This window comes from Electrophorus electricus, chromosome 22 (assembly GCF_013358815.1).
Source record: "Electrophorus electricus isolate fEleEle1 chromosome 22, fEleEle1.pri, whole genome shotgun sequence".
In the NCBI taxonomy this organism is placed as follows: domain Eukaryota; kingdom Metazoa; phylum Chordata; class Actinopteri; order Gymnotiformes; family Gymnotidae; genus Electrophorus; species Electrophorus electricus.
The window spans coordinates 8458196-8469303 of record NC_049556.1 but is presented as its reverse complement, the minus strand read 5'-3'; the positions used below and the strand labels follow the sequence as shown (position 1 = coordinate 8469303).

Genomic DNA, 11108 nt, shown 5'->3' with positions numbered 1-11108 from the left:
CTCATCAGCTGCCCTTTATATTGTGAGAAAATTTCTAAGCAACAGTTGAAAGGGAACAAACGGATATTAAGCATGTTTTTTCCTCTATTAAGTTCCAGCGTTCAGAGTTACAAGGTTTCTCCGAGCCGCAGCAGCATCGCTTCGGGGAAACGGGCGTGAGACTTGCAGTGCTGTTGCACCTTCAGCGCTTTACGCCTATAATGACGTGATTCTAAAGCTCCGAAAGATGAGTTCTTTTCCCTCACATTCCTCACACTCCTACAAACAAGGACCAAAATATGAAACCCATGCTCATGAAACGGCGAGGTAAATGGCTGGTGGACTAATTAGTGACAGTGCGATCAAGTAATGATACGGTAGCCTGTAACCTTCAGACCATGAGAACTAAGGATAGTGTCATTTCCAGTGGCAAGCCATTTTAATGCTAACGGACATTGCATTGTATTAATAGCACTTTATTAATAACATATCAGTCTGCATTTCCGGTTGTTGCTCTGGAAGCCGTGGAGTTATGAAGGAGAGGGAACTTATATATACTTTAGAACCCAACGTAATGAATGAAAAGAGAGGTAGTATAAATTGTATTTTTTCAGTGTCGTACACAAGGCTCCCAAAGAAACAGACTGTGTCGGACAGAAGTCTTTCATCGGCCGTGCAAGCAAAGTGCTTGTGCCTTTTTGGTTCATTATTTTAGTAGAGAAGTACATAGTAGATAAGATGCAGTTAACAGCAGTGGTCATAAATGTGCCAATCACAAAGGAAGGAATACAAGAAACTTTAGCAATACCCAAGGTTGTCCCAGTGGTGATGGGTGCAACTGGGAATATGACTCCTAAGGTGGAGGAGTGACTCCGACAGATCCCAGGAATGACGACATTAATCTTAGTCCAGAGGAAGTGGAAATACTGCACCATCTTGAGTGGGAATAAAATTCACGATCACCTTCCAGAAAGGGAAGATGGGACTCTGATTTGCATATAAATCTCAGGAATGGCAGGTTTTTGTAGTAATTTTGCTCCTCTTTACTAACAGTGCCAAAGCGTTTGTATAAATGACATCATTCATACAGACTCTACAGATAACAGCAGCCCATCATCTTAGCACAGAACAGCGTAGTGCTGACTTCAGGCACACTGAAACACAGTTTGGACTCACAAAGCGAGCAGAGGCACCTCCTTAATGAACTGAAGCTGGGCAGAATCGATTGGACAAGGAAAAAAGACATCTAGATTGACACCTCTGGCAGCCCATATGAAGAGATGCACAACAGAGACAGATGTAGATGTAGAATAAACAGGAGGTGCTCCCATGAGAATATCCGAAGGGTTCCGTCCGTGGCAGGGCAACAACATAAGAACAGATCCACCAAAGCTGGACACTGAAAAGTTCCGGAAAGGCATATGGGAGAAGAAGGCAGCACACAACAATAACGTCCAGTGGCTAGAGAAGCTGAGAGCAGACCACAGCAACCTCCCTGAACAGGATCCAGTAACCATCACGATAGCAGATTCCAAGAAAGGGTACGAAGAACTGGTCAGCCCCATAAAGAACTGGTCAGCCCCAGGTCCTGACATGGTTCACGTCTATTGGCTGAAGTGGCTGACTGCACTCTGCCAGCTACTGGTGGATAACAAACCAGGCAGGACCCCAGTTGCAGGCTCTGCAAAGATGACCCATCCAGTGCAGTAGGGTGCAAGATGCCGGCAGGCAGAGCGTACGTCTCTGACCAGGAGAGTGCCGTCCTGGGAACCGCTGAGAGGTCTATTTTCCTATTGCATTTTTGCCATTTTGTCTGTGATTTGTTTCTGTGTTTCTGCAACTTTCTGTGTACTATGCAGTGTGGACATGTCCTTGGGATAACGAGGCACTATCAAATCAGTAGGGATAATTGTTTTACCATCTTTTGATTGAATTTTCATTTTTATAGTTCTGTTTTTACTTATAATACTTTACTTTAGTTATGTGATCCACTGGTCCTTACAACTAGCCATGGCAGTGAACAAAGCTATAAATAATATACGTAATACAATTTTGTATTTTGGTGTAACACTGTTTGTTGTTAGTAAAAAGTTCCTAAATCTCCCTATAGATAGCATTGCTGGCACAGTTGTATCTCTCTGGTTAACTGCTGATAAAGTTGATAAATGTAACTTTATTATTTTCTGTGATGTCACATCAGTTTGATTATACAACAGCATTAACTGGGATGAGAGGTGATCTATGTTATCTATGACCTCATATATTCCATATTGTCTTGACAAATATGACAGGACAAAAAAGTAAATAGCCAAAGAAAATTGCAACTTTGCCCATTTGCTAGGCCGACACTACATTCTTAAGGACGTTCAACACACACATTAACGTAATTACAGTACGAGGCTATGTGGGACTGACTAGTCTTTCTACGATGATGTCTGTGAAAATGTTTGTTGTAGTTCCCTGTGCTCCCAGCAGAGGGTCGACTTTTACAGACGCGGCGCGCACTGGTTCACCGGAGAGGCGCAGACATAAACAAACGAACGTATAATAAATAAATTAAGATTTATAATAATTAAATAAAATATTCAGAAAATCGATGTTGCCTTGATGTTGCCCAAAAATCTTCGCCCTAAACATTTCCACTCTTATCAAATTACAATTAATTGAGAATTATGTCCAAAGGTTGCAAATTGATAACTAACCTATATTCGGTTACTCCACGCGCATCTCCAATTAAATTACCTGTACAGTCTCATGTCAAGAACCTTTGAGCAGCGTGTGTGTGTGTGTGTGTGTGTGTGTGTGTGTGTGTGTGTGTGTGTGTGCGTGCGTGCGTGCGTGCGTGTGTGTGTGTGCATGCGTGTGTGCGTGCGTGTGTGTGTGTGTGTGTGTGTGTGTGTGCGTGCGTGCGTGCGTGCGTGCGTGTGTGTGTGTGCATGCGTGTGTGCGTGCGTGTGTGTGTGTGTGTGTGTGTGTGTGTGTCGCAGTAGGCTGTCTCCTGTGCCAGGTAAAGGTCTATAAAAGCGGTTCACATAGTTATACTCAACAGGTAGCTCAGGTGAGTTCTTCGCTTCGCTGCTCAAGCCTGGGCGGTCTACTGTACATCAAGCTTAACAGGTAAGTGAGTTCATGGACATTTAGCAGTTTGTTATGTGCGTTGTTAAATGGATATACGGACTCTCAGATTAATAAAACTGAACGGAACCCGCAGTTATCCGCTTCTCGCTTAAACAACCGTTAGCTTCACACTGCAATATCCCGGGAGACTGACTATGAATAGCCTGATGTTAGCTGCTCGTTTTAAAAATACGACATCGTGATGACATCGTGATGAGTGCTTAGATACTCCTGAGCAGTAACGAGGTTAGTATAGAGGGAACGTCATTTGTGTTCTGATAACTGTCTATAAGGTGGTGTAAGATGCGCGTTGGAGTAACAACGGGAACAGACTACACCTACTTAGGAAATACCCAGACATGCCTGTTAAATATAACCCTTGCAAATGTCTGAGAAATTGCGTACGATGTGCAGTACTCGGGGCATTTTGGCACAATCTTACAGTCAGGTGCGTAACATCGTACAGTCGCGCTACGGTTAAAGTGCGCATGTAGGGGTACAGCAGCCTAAAAACCTAAAAACAATGCTTAGACTGCAGCACAATAAAGCCTCCGTTCTTGAAATCTAAATAACGATAAACGTAGACTCCTTAAGATGTGGACTATTAAGATCAAAATGTCATTGGCGATTATGGGTTTTGACGTATTTTGCGCACTAAACTGTTAGGACCCATTTTAATCATCTTGCACAATCTCGTGTTTTCACAACTTTAGATAATGGCTCCACGGCCAGAGGACGGAAACGTCGCTTCTGTCCCGACGCCGGACTGTGGTGGGTGACCCTCAGCATCTTTGCCATGCGCGTTTGTTCTTTCCGCACGCATCTGATGTGTGTCTGCTTCCCTGAATATTCACAGAGACAACCACTCCATCCAAAGATGCTGCCGTGTTACCAGCGTATTCCACCGTCCCTCTTGTGACCAAGGACTCAGAATCAAACGACCCCTGGGACCTTCCCGAGCTCCAGGACACAGGGGTAAAATGGGCAGGTGAGCTGCAGGGCCAAGCCTTAAGCGCCACACAAAACCGCCAGAGCAGAAGGCTCTGAGTCTTTCATCATGTCTCGTGTCTGTCTGTTATTCGTGCCTGGACAGAACTGGACACCAAGGGGAAGGTTCTTCGAGTTGTAATCTCAGTGGCAAAGTTTGTTCTCCTGCTCGGCTTCCTTTATATGTTCGTTTGCTCGCTGGACATCCTGAGCTCTGCGTTTCAGCTTGTTGGAGGTAAGCCACTGGACCTGGTTGCTAACCCGCTTGTGTTATTACCAAGTTACATCACAATTAAAACAATAGGAAGCCAGTCAAAGAAAATGTATCGCACTATCTGTAGTAATTGTTCCCCAAGGCCTGTAGTTGAGGTGTAGACTTTTGAAACATTCTGCTCTGTTCAGTCGGCGCAGTTAACTGATTGTGTGTTAACCACGTGTGTGCGAATGTGCTTTGTCTTAGGAAAGGCAGCTGGAGATATCTTCCAGGACAACGTCGTGTTGTCTAACCCTGTGGCGGGGCTGGTAATTGGGGTACTGGTGACGGTCCTCGTGCAGAGCTCGAGCACCTCTTCATCCATTGTGGTCAGCATGGTATCTTCTGGATGTGAGTGCGCTGTTTGTCACACACGCATACAGTCACCACGTCTCCCTCATGATGAGTATCGGCCTGACATTTGATTGGTGGAACTCGGCCGGGCGTAGGGTCCAGTGGGACCGCTGCGGATAACTGTAGACGCGGGATCCGCCTGGTTGGGGTTGGCAGTATGGGTTGGTGCTGGTTGGGGTTGGCAGTAAGAGCGTTGGTTGGTGTTGGCAGTGCTGGAGGTGCAGTCTGCAGTGCCAATCATCATGGGCGCCAACATCGGCACCTCCGTGACCAACACTATTGTGGCCGTGATGCAGGCCGGGGACCGCAACGAGTTCCGCAGGTAAGCGCCGCGCTGCCGGCCGTTTTCCCCCAGAACGCTTCCCCAGATGGGTTAGGACTCTTCGGGAACCTCTGTGGTCCAGGAGCAGAATCGATGTTTCAGACAGTCCTTTTTAAGTCCCAGTTATGAATAAGTGGCTGTTTTTGTTTATATCTGTTGTAACAGACTTGATTCAACACAACACGGATGTTGGGAAAGAGGGAAAGGCAAGAACGTGTATTTAATTGGGTTCTTCAAGGCTGTGATGGAGAACCAGTGTTGCAACCTGGGAAAATTTAGCATATGTCAAATAGATCCGACAGCCAAAATTACACAGCAAACCTCTCGTATATTCCTAAGAATGACTTGTGTGCAAGTCTCCCGTTTTGTACCAAAAACTCACACGTGGCTGTGACTCTCCCTCAGAGCCTTCGCTGGCGCTACCGTGCATGACTTTTTCAACTGGCTGTCGGTTCTGGTGTTGCTACCGCTGGAGGTGGCCACGGGTGTGCTGTACAAGCTCACCAAACTGCTCATCGACTCTTTCCACATCCAGACGGGTCAGGATGCCCCGGACCTGCTGAAAGTCATCACTAAGCCACTCACCAAGAACATCATCGAGGTGGGGCCCACACCCGTGCTCCGAGCGGGAACGCCGGCCTCGGACAGTGGTTTCCCTTTCCGCGTATGTGATCGCACAAAGGGACTAGAACAGATCCAGGATCGGTTGTGAATGGGATGCAGGCTCAGGTCAGACTCGCGGCACTGAGGAGGCACTGGATCAGGATCAGTGTGGTTTAGCTCACAGTAACTCATGAGAATGGACTCTGGGACCCTTGTCCTGTATCTGGCCTATTTGAGAGGTTTATATGCACAGGAAAGGGTCCAGTGTAGGGAGAATAATATTTCTGTCCATGACTCATTAAACCAACCCAAACACATTTCCCAATAAGTCTGACTCCATGTTGGCTTGACGTGCTTGTGAGCTCCAAAACGTTCTTCCTCCACAGTGTGCGCTGACAGTAAGTCACAAACACTCCGAATTAGTAACTGACCTCAGAGCCAAACATGATTCACGCTGCATACTTTAGAGTCCCATGCTAGGGAGTGACATGTGTTTGCAGGGTACAGTGTGTGTTTGCGACACGCAAAATGTGCATGTGTGACGTGTAACATGTGTTTGCTGTGCAGCTGGACAGTTCTGTGATCAGTGACATTGCCATCGGTGACCCCAGCGCTCGGAACAAGAGTCTAATCAAAGTGTGGTGCAAAACAAAGGAATTATCGGTAAGGAAAGAGACAACACACAAAAAACCCCCACACAAATCTGTGGTTTCTTGGAATTGCTTTAAAAAGATTTACAATAAGTAAGGCATAAGGTTGGAATAGGTGGATTTTTCTACATAATCACTGCATTATCTACCTTTTTGTTAATATGTAATGGCCTTTATCCAGCAGTAAAATCACTCCTTAGGAATGTGGACCCACCACTGAGATAAATACGATTTACTTATAGTATGTACTTAAGCACTTAATATTGACCAGGTTGAATAGTGAATATTACACATGCTGACAGTACGTGAGATCGGACTACGCTGACGAAGAGATCGGATCACACCTGACAAATATTTGCGTTTCCTTATCATTTGTCTTTCGGTGTTCCAGACTCCGGAGAACATCACTATTCCTGGAGTAATCAACTGCACCACTGGGGCCCTCTGCTGGGCGGAGGGAAACCAGACGTGGATGCAGAAGAACATCACAACCACCATCAACCTAAAGAGATGTGAGTGGCCCGTCCCAGTCGGATTCAGGTGTTCAGAGGCGCCGCCGTGTATCATTTAGCACAAAGATCTGCTCCTCCAGACCCTCCCCCGCATGTGCACTTTGGATCCAAGCCCTTAAGCCACAAATTCCACCACAGTCTCTGATCCGAACACAATGAATTTCTTTCAGGACTGTATGATTCAGCAAACGTCTCCCCCCACCCTATATCCCTCTCCAGTCTACCTGCTCAATGGGACTATTCTTCTGCTTGGGTGGAACCACCTGGGGCCACCAAAGCAAAACAAAGAGAAGCAGCCAATCTGAGAGGAATGCTCCCGGTCTGGGGTCAAATTTGGCCAATTGGAAGGAACGTGCGGGTCAGTTGGTCTGCGCTTGGAATTGATGGTGAAATTCCAGCCTGGTTATTGTTCACTAGTCTTAGTGCCCTTTCAGAGAGTGGAAATTACTACCTGCCACAAAACAGCATCCATGGCACCTTACACTTCAAACCGCAGGGCTCACATGCTTGGCTTCCCCGCTCCCATTCCGCATGAATAAGATCCGATTTTGTAGCTGCCGTACTGCGTTTCGCACCGCGTTTTCCGGGACGTTCCAGGCCGACGCCGTGCGCTTCGCCGGGGACATCGTCGGCAACGCCGCTGCCTCCCATGGCACCACTGGATGACCTCTCCATGCACCGACTCACAGTTTCCCTAACAGTGCTGTAACTTGTGCTCCCAGGTGGTCACATCTTTGCGTGGACGGATCTGCCCGACCTGGCCGTGGGGCTGATCCTGCTGGCTCTCTCCCTGCTGGTTCTCTGTACCTGTCTCATCCTCATCGTCAAGCTGCTCAACTCCATGCTGAAGGGGCAGGTGGCCATCGCCATCAAGAAGGTGCTCAACACAGGTGAGGTCCACGGGATTCACTGCCGCCGCCAGGACCGGGAAAAGCGCGCCAGAAAGTTATGCACTTGGCGTGTCGGACGCGCACTTCCTGTTTAATCCAGACACTCCGCTCTATCGAGTCTGAGGTCGGGATTTTTTCCTGAATCCTCTTGCTGTCCTTGTCAGAGAATTCTGGGAGATATATGACATCCCTGGTATGCATCTTTGTTTTTTGTGTGCGTACGTGCGTGCATGTGTGTGTGTGTGCGCATTCTTGTGTAAGTGCCCTGTCATATGATAGTCAGTGCAGGCTCCTCCATCCTGCTGTCTGATGAGCAGAACAGGTATAGAAACTGCAGTCTGACGCTCGCTACGTCTGAGCACATGGCACGTTCTCGTGTGTGTGCACCCTCGAGGAGAGCTCAGGTACACTCCTCGCCTGAGCACGGGGGAATTCCTGTTAGGAGAAAATGCAAACGGTTCCTTTGTTTTCTCTGGTGACCTGAGAGCAAATCTTTTGCGCCACTTTTTGGCTGAGCCAAAAAGCACAGTCAACATGTACTAGATGCTAGTAGCACTTTCAACTTCATGTAATACTGAGCTCTGCACCTTCTGGGAAATGTGGCTCTGAATGTATTGCACTGCCTTGGGGGTGTGGGGAGGTGCTAACTGCGATGGATTCCTCTGTTGTATGCAGATTTTCCTTTCCCGTTCGGCTGGGTCACAGGCTACTTGGCCATCTTGGTGGGGGCGGGAATGACCTTCATCGTGCAGAGCAGCTCGGTCTTCACCTCAGCCATCACGCCTCTCGTTGGTGAGGACGAGCTGAAACACGCTGACCCATGGAGCAGCACAGTGATTGTGCACACAAGACAAGTGGCATCTTTATGCATTCTAGGACAAACAATAAGCCTTGCAAAATCAAAACAACACAAAACTGTAATGAGCTCATATACTAGGTATATAAGGGAGTTATATGACAGTATGCATCCAGCAGCAGTGTTATTGTGTTTTAGCATGTGCTACATATTGCAGTGTCTGTATTTCACTGCAGGGTTTGAGCTCATCTGAGTGTATATGTGTGTGTGTGTGTGTGTGTGTGTGTGTGTGTGTGTGTGTGTGTGTGTGTGTGTGTGTGTGTTCTCGTGAGCGCAGGTATCGGCGTGATCAGTATCGAGCGGGCTTACCCTCTCACTCTCGGCTCCAACATCGGCACGACAACGACGGCCATCCTCGCAGCCATGGCAAGCCCTGGAGAGAAACTGGCCAACTCACTGCAGGTGGTTGACACACACACACACACACACACACACACACACACACTCAGATGAGCACATACACACATATACACACACACACACACTCAGATGAGCACACACACACACACACACACTCAGATGAGCACACACACACACATACACACACACTCAGATGAGCACACACACACACACACACTCACTCAGATGAGCACACACACACACACACACTCAGATAAGCACACACACACACACACACTCAGATGAGCACACACACACACATACACACACACACAAACTCTCACAAACACAGACACACACACAGACACACACACACACACTCAGATGAGCACACACACACAGACACACACACACACACACACACTCAGATGAGCACACACACACACATACACACACATACACACACACACACACACACTCTCACGCACACAGACACACACACACACAGACACACACATACTCAGTTGAGCACACAAATAAAGTACTTTTTTCCACTGAAGAGCTCCTTCTTCAGAATGCACTCAAACAACCGTGAGTGCTGAATGTAGTAATAATAAAGAGTAAAGATAAAAATATATTTAAAAATCTGAGACAGGGCTTTAGTGTGATGGCACGTGGAGACTCTAACCTAGCGTAAAGATACGTTTCCATGGAGACAACAAAGCACTCCTGTAAGTCACTCTGGATAAAAGCGTATGCTAAATGATGTAAATGATCTAAATTATGCAAGTGATGTAAAGGGCTAACCCACAGCTGACGGAAAGATAACTTTTATCACATTGCTTAAAGTGACTAGCATTCTCCCTTATATGAGAAGGATTTAAAAAACAACAACACTACATGACAGTCTGTCCCTTCAGCGTGATACTCAGTCTCTTCTCCTTTCAGGTGGCGCTGTGCCATTTCTTCTTCAACATTTTCGGCATCCTCCTGTGGTTTCCCATCCCCATCACGCGCGTGCCCATCCGTCTAGCCAAGGCTCTGGGCAACTGCACGGCCAAGTACCGCTGGTTCGCCGTCGTCTATCTGATGCTGTGCTTCTTCATCATGCCCCTGACGATCCTGGGCCTGTCCATCGCAGGCTGGCAGGTGCTGGTGGCCGTGGGCGTGCCCGTGCTGGTGCTAGCCGCCTTCGTGGTGGCGGTGAACGTGATGCAGCCGCGTTGGCCGCGCTTCCTGCCGCCGGTCCTGCGCACCTGGGACTTCCTGCCACGGCCGCTGCACTCCCTGGCGCCGTGGGACGCCGCGGTGAGCCGGGCGACGGGTTTCTGTACGCGCCGCTGCCGCCGGTGCTGCCGCCGGTGCTGCCGGTGCTGCCGGTGCTGCCGGTCGGGGGTGGCGGAGGAGGAGGGGGGTGCCGCAGACGTTGCCGCGGAGAAGAAGGCGGACCTGGAGATGTACGACAACCCGGCGCTTTCTGTGGAGGACGAGAAGGGCCACGTTCAGACGGTGTCGCGAACGCATTTGTAGCGGGTGATATAGCCCCCGGGCATTGTGGGTAGGACTGGTTATGTTGCATAATTTAAGGTTTGCCGTGCTGAAAGAGACTGCAAGCAGTCTGGCGCACTGCAGCCATATGTGATGCAAAAAGAAAGATGAGGCAAAGGGGTTCTTAAGAGAACCATCATAATATAGAACCATCCTCACATAGAACCATCATAATATAGAACCATCCTCACATAGAACTATCATAATATAGAACCATCCTCACATAGAACCATTATAATATAGAACCATCCTCACATAGAACTATCATAATATAGAACCATCCTCACATAGAACCATTATAATATAGAACCATCCTCACATAGAACCATCATAATATAGAACCATCCTCACATAGAACCATCATAATATAGAACCATCCTCACATAGAACCATTATAATATAGAACCATCCTCACATAGAACCATTATAATATAGAACCATCCTCACATAGAACCATTATAATATAGAACCATCCTCACATAGAACCATCATAATATAGAACCATCCTCACATAGAACCATCATAATATAGAACCATCCTCACATAGAACCATCATAATATAGAACCATCCTCACATAGAACCATTATAATATAGAACCATCCTCACATAGAACCATCATAATATAGAACCATCCTCACATAGAACTATCATAATATAGAACCATCCTCACATAGAACCATTATAATATAGAACCATC

The 11108-nt window shown here is 47.4% G+C and overlaps 1 protein-coding gene across 1 annotated transcript; it reads left to right on the top strand.

Annotated features, from left to right (window-relative positions):
- The first annotated feature begins 3812 nt into the window (after positions 1-3812).
- On the top strand, positions 3813-10392 carry slc34a2b (solute carrier family 34 member 2b). Its single transcript, XM_035521548.1, has 12 exons — positions 3813-3848; positions 3955-4084; positions 4190-4318; positions 4544-4687; positions 4901-5012; positions 5418-5613; positions 6183-6278; positions 6657-6777; positions 7500-7667; positions 8343-8459; positions 8801-8925; positions 9811-10392. Exons 1-12 carry the CDS (start codon positions 3813-3815, stop codon positions 10390-10392), a joined length of 1956 nt encoding a protein of 651 aa, XP_035377441.1.
- Positions 10393-11108: the final 716 nt, after the last annotated feature.

Bases quoted from the DNA above. Each gene is read 5' to 3' on its own strand.
- slc34a2b (XM_035521548.1), top strand. From the start codon at position 3,813: ATGGCTCCACGGCCAGAGGACGGAAACGTCGCTTCT. The intron at 3,849-3,954 runs GTCCCGACGCCG...ATATTCACAGAG, and splicing joins AGGACGGAAACGTCGCTTCT to ACAACCACTCCATCCAAAGA. The intron at 5,013-5,417 runs GTAAGCGCCGCG...ACTCTCCCTCAG, and splicing joins GACCGCAACGAGTTCCGCAG to AGCCTTCGCTGGCGCTACCG.